This window comes from Callospermophilus lateralis, chromosome 1, assembly GCF_048772815.1.
Source record: "Callospermophilus lateralis isolate mCalLat2 chromosome 1, mCalLat2.hap1, whole genome shotgun sequence".
Taxonomy (NCBI): domain Eukaryota; kingdom Metazoa; phylum Chordata; class Mammalia; order Rodentia; family Sciuridae; genus Callospermophilus; species Callospermophilus lateralis.
The window spans coordinates 38,700,265-38,706,264 of NC_135305.1; the positions used below are offsets into that span (position 1 = coordinate 38,700,265).

General features: G+C 39.3%; 1 protein-coding gene across 1 annotated transcript in view; it reads right to left on the minus strand.

The window, feature by feature from the left end:
- The window catches only part of Thsd7a (thrombospondin type 1 domain containing 7A), a 391,409-nt gene extending 386,327 nt beyond the window's left edge, over positions 1-5,082 (minus strand). The window contains exon 1 of the mRNA XM_076861588.2: positions 4,908-5,082. Coding sequence (XP_076717703.2) covers positions 4,908-5,082 — 175 coding nt within the window. The remainder of the gene's footprint in view (positions 1-4,907) is intronic.
- Positions 5,083-6,000: the final 918 nt, after the last annotated feature.

The following is a 6,000-nucleotide window of genomic DNA, read 5'->3' on the forward strand; positions in this document are numbered from 1 at the left end:
TGGATAGAATATTCAATCCATGTTGCTCAAGATCTGCTGATCTTGGTGCCCACCCTATGTCCACTCTTGTCAATTCTCCTCCGTCTAATGAGAAAACTTGAGTCACTTTCCAAAAGCAAGTTGTAAGCACAACTGAAGCTCAAAACACTTGTGATAGGATAATGCTACACTAATGTATGATCACCAGGAATGATAGCCCTCTCCCCTTTACTACTAAATGACTGGAAGAATTGAGAGGGATATTTTCCGTTACACAATACAGAAAGTTTTATATTCTGATTAATAAGCCCTATAATATAAGCACACAATAGAAAAAGTAAAGAATAATACTTGTTTTTATTTTAAAGAACAAAGGTATAGCTTAATGCAATTAATTGTGTAAACAACTCTGCAAATGTCAGTAATAGTATTGTCTTGCACAGAATTAACCTAGTTCAAAAATGTTTAATTTGAGGAATATTCTCCTTGAGAGAGAACTCATACCTAACAAAAACCCCATCACCTGAATTCTGAAAAATGGCTAGTAGGTTACATGTTTCTTAGATTTCAATGTAACTTTGTTACATTAAATATAAATTCGATTATTTTATTAAGACATTTTAAAAAGGAATCTCTATGAGAGACATTGATAAAAGTTTGATGCATTCAATATTTCCTATATAACTCATGCTAAGTCAATCACATTTTGCTCAATTCAGTCCATTGACTCTCAATTTGGAATTTCTAAATGGATATAATTAACTACAATTATTATGAAAACATCCTCATATTGTAGAATAAAAAAAATTACCAAACTCTCTACTACTTAGAAATCATGGTAGTTGTTCATCTTTCATATTATAAGTACTTTACTTTTGTATATATGAAATAAGTTTTCTAATTATTCAGATACAAGTTACCTTTCAAATGACAATGACATAAAACTTGATACTTTTAATTTTGTATTTCAATAATATTTTCCAATATCTTAAATTCGGAGGTTTTTCTCTACTATAAAACAATAAAAGTGTAGTCAGGAGACTTTATGTTCTTATTTATTGAACTTATTTACTACTACAAGTTTTCAACTATGTTATTAATCAAAAAAGTGTAGATGTCTACCACTATACTGCTCATGCTCTTTCCCAAAGCACTGCTTTCCTATCAACTTCTCATCTTTCTTACTATTTTCTAAAATATTTTATCATCCATTTCCTAACCTTTCTGAACTTTTCTAGTTTTTGCCACTGGCTCTTTTATACAACACCTCTTCCATTTAGTGTCTATTGACATTTTCCTTAGATCTTTCTCAGCCACTTTTATTAGTTTCTCTTCTAGGTAACTCTTAAAAATCTCAATATTCTTTTTTAAATTCATTTTTATTGTTTAGGTACTAGGGATTAAATCCAGGGCTTGGTACCTGTTGTACAAGGACTCTGACACTGAGCTATATCCCTAGGCCCTAAAATATCAATATTATTTGTGCAGTGTTCTGGCTTCCCAATGTTTTCCCAGTATCCACTTCTCAGTATTTTCTTCTTTTAATGAACTCCTCACTCCCATGACTTGAATTACCATGTACTTATTGAGTCCCAAGTTTACACCTTTGGCATAATTCTCATTTTCTAATATTCCCATTAAAGATAATCATCTGAATAGGTCATTCATTGCTACCTCACGTTCAATATATCTTATTAAAATTATATTTGTCTCCCCAACTGTTAGTCAGATTTGCATATCTGTGACCAAAATATTTGATAAGACCAACTTAGTGAAGGGAAAGTTTATTTTGACTCAAAATATCAGGGGTTCAGTCCATGGTTGGTTGAATCCATTGCTCTGGGCCCAAAATAAAGTAGGACTTTATAGTAAAAGGAGATGAAAGAGGAACAAAACTCCCTTTGTGGTTGTCAGGAAAGGGTCACAGAGAAGATGAATGCTTCCAGGGCACACCTCCAGTGACCCACTAACTCCAGCCACACTCTAACCATCCAAAGTTACCACCTAGTCTCACAATCCAATCATTTCTAGTCTCACAATCCAATCATTTCTCCTCCAAATATTCCTGCATTAATACAGGAGCATTTGGGGGACATCTTATATCCAAACCACCAACCCTAAGAAATTTACCCTTCCTCCTTTCATAGCCTTTTCTACCTCTGCAGGCATAATGGAGACCTTGATGGCATTTGTTTCTACTCTCCTTGGAGGGTACAGTACGTACTAGCTTAGATTTAGTGTATGTTTCCTGTAACCAACATATTATTGATCTTCTATTCAGAGTTTTCAGTGGCTTTCATCTACTTGTAAATAAAATTTCCACATCTTTTCCATAGTTTTCTTTCAATCTAGTCCCAATTTAGCTCATGGGTGTTAAATCTTTTCATTCTTACCAAACTTCCTGCACATGAACTGTGATAACCACTGCTTTCAAATGTAGTAATGCTGTCATCTTTTTAAAAATCTTTATTTTCTCTCTTCCCTCTGCCTTCCACTCTTACCTCAGTAAAAATTCAACTAATCCTTCCATGAGCAAGATCAAATGTTAAATCTTCTTTGAAACCTTTCATATCTCATGTATCCATTACATAACTTCTCTAGTCTGATAATGTTCCATTCATGAGTATGGTATGCCATGCTGCAGTTGCATAGTCACACTGGTGTTTAAGTTTCTCACTGGCAGACATCCTATCCCAGCTCTTCATCCAGTGTGACCTCCAATTCAATAATCTCACCATTAATGTGGTTCCCTTTGAACTTCTATACTAAGGTCAAGCTAACATCACTGGAATAGGCATCCTGGACTATCTTCCCTTTCTCTACCAGTTCCCTTCTTGCCTTTCTTTTCTTTTGTTTACATTAAATGTCTTCATTTTCATCAAGTGATAAACATAGGATTCTGTCACCTCTATGTCTTCATTTATAATGTATTTCTTTCCTTTAAATACTTTCTAGTTACCCCAAGTACTTTCAACTCCTTTATAGATACAGTGATGTCTCCTTTCCCACTGGGGGAAAAAAATGAAGTAGTCATTATTTTGCTCTTCATTTTATTCCACCATATTTCTGCATCAAACCAAGGATCCCCATCATAGAGGCAGCATTATTATCCTCATCATACTAGCTTAGAGTTTTCACATAAGGGTTACAAAATTACTCTCCCACAACATCTTATTTATCTTCACAACACTGGGGAGATCGAGTTAAAAGAAGGTTTTAACACATTTATATGCAGTTGAGAAAACTAAGGGTCAAAAGTTAAGTGAACTGCCAACACTCCTCTAGCTATTGGAAGCTGGAACTGGCACTCAAATCAAGGTCTCCATCTCCTTGCTCCTGAGAGCTTTCCACTATTTTAAGCTGTTTATTGGCTTGTGTTCCCACCATGACATTTATGTTGACATATATTGGCAACTCAGACACTGTACAGTGAATGTTGTCTAGGCTCTCTTCAATCTGAATTACTGCTTGGCTTTTGTAACTTTGATGGTACAAATTTCAACTAGGCAGGTACAGCTTTGTCCAACGCTTATTTACCTTAGAAGCTCTTACCAATCTTCCAGATAATACCACTTAGTGGTAAATTATAGTATTGTTTGTCATTGAAAATGAGATTTTGAAAAGTAAAGCCATGGCTTTAGCCACGAAATAGCTTCAACTCTTCATTTTAAATGCAAATACATTAATTTGACTTCTTTTGCATGCATTAATCAATCAATCTTTAAAGTGTTAGCAAGAATCATTTTGCTTTTTCAAATATGTGTGGGTAGCTTTAAATATTTCATGGCAAATTCTGTGCTTTAGCTTTAAATAAATTTCTGATTAATGTAAGTTGCTGGATAGATATAACTTCTTTGAAAATCCAAGATATTAGTGCAATTGATCTGTTTCTTCAGCAGGGCAGCAGAGATGGGCTGAAACCAGGAAAGAGGACTCTCTAACTTGTTTGCAACCCCAAGATGAATCCAGACTTCCCTCTTTCTACCTCATCCCTGTTGATGTTTAGGAATTGCTTTGGAACTCTTAAAACATCTCCAGCTCTAAGCAACAGAAATAATCCTTCACCTCTTGCTTTTTTTTTCTATGAACACTGGAAGTCTCAGGTTGGCTAAAGAACTCTCAGTGTCCTTTAATGGACAGTGAAAGCAAGCCCGCAGGAGAGGGGGTGGTCATTCCTCACTTGGTATTGTTTTCCTGCCTATCACCGCTTGCTTCACTGTGACTTTCAAACACCTCTCAGGGAAGTACTGAGAGGCAGTTAGCTACTGCTTTTGTTGGTTGTTTGAGAAACAAAGCAAAAGAATTCTCAAGGAAGGAAAAGTTTATAAACAAACATCCTAATAATTATAGACTTTAAAAGTCACGTCACTCATTACAAATTGAACTATGCACAATCTTCGTGGTGAGTGCCTTGGCGCACCCTTTGCCTTTGACTGTCAGAATTTTCCTCACTTGTCTTGTTTGGAAGTGTCCCACATATCACAAAGCTATACTTAACAAATTCAACTCTATATCCATACATATTGCTGCACTAACCATCCTGTTTGCCCAGAGACAGAATATAGACTGGGGCTAAACTGCTTGTTCTTTGCCAGAAATGTATGTTAGGAACTCCTAATAGAACGAGAATCCAGAGGTTAAAAATATTGCACTTCATCATGAAAGTGCGGCGTTGCCCTCATTAACTGCAGAACTGCGAGAGAAATATCATTCCAATGACTCACTGTTGCCTCTTTAGTTGTTATGTTTTTCTTTCCTAAGAGCATCGGACATGACCTAATTTGCTTGCAGGATTCATACTTTTTAACTTACAATCCCAGCACAATCCGGCCATCTAGAAGCACCAAGGTCCCCTCCGGAGCCCAGCAGCTCCAGATCGTGGACACAGATGTGAAGATGGAAGGAAGGGACAACTCCATGCCACTTACCAGTCTTCCACAGATAGAGGGTGGGTGCCTCCGCCTCTCTCTGCGCCGCAGCCCCGCGGGCGCCCGGGCACAGCAACAGCAGGAGCAGTGGCAGCGGCAGCAGCTGCAGGACGCCCCGGCGTGGCCCCGCAGCGCCCCGGCTCCTGGACACCGAGCGCTTCCTTTGCAGCCCCATGCTGCCGGCAGCCGCTCCAGGGTCCGGATTCGCAGTACGTTGGTTCAGCAGGGAATTTTTCTTTCCTTTCGGAACGTCTTCCCAAGGAGTACAGAAAGCAAAGCTCTTTCTTCCTATTGTTCGTTTCAGATGAAAAGGAGGGAAAGAGCATCTAACACCAGGGAACAATAGCATCCGTGGTGGCCGTGGACACAGCTGCCGCCACCGCCGCTGGCGGGGATGCTGCCGTCGCTGCCATTCCGCGCAGAGTGGCAGGTCCGTGCAGCGAGGGAAGCAGCCGTCCGCAGGGGGCCCCAGCTGACTGAGCAGGTCCGTGAGGTCTGGGAGGCAGCGCAGCCCCCGCCGCCAGCTGGAGAGAGAGGAGGGGGGCGTGAGCCGAAAGGAGTGAGAGGGGGCTGGAGGCAGGGGGAGGTGAGAGCGCGAGGGCGAGAAGGGGAGCCTGGAAGGCTAGAGCCGGCCGCCAGGCAGCACCCAGCCAGGGCATATCCGCCCAGAGAACTCCTGTGCACATGGTGCGGCGAAATAGGTTTGGAAGGGTCCACCAATAAAAAGGATCATCACCCGGCAGGCTTCAGAATGATGAATAACTGCCATTGAAATTCATCGTCACCCAAGGAGTCAAAGGGTAGATCTAGTGGCGTGTTATTCTTGGTGCATATTTGCACAAAGCATCGGTGTTGATAATGTATTTTTAAGCTGTGGCTTCTGAATTACTTTATGTGAGAAACACTATGATCAGATCTAGAAAACACAACTACTACTTGCTGTCAAAATGCACTTAAACTCTTTCTTCATTGTTGTTTAACTTAAAGTAAGCCATTCTCTTTTTAAAACTGAATTCATACTTAAGAAACATCTACAATGCTAAGTAATGACATTAATAAAATTTCACGAAAACTAATCATAAAATTATATTTC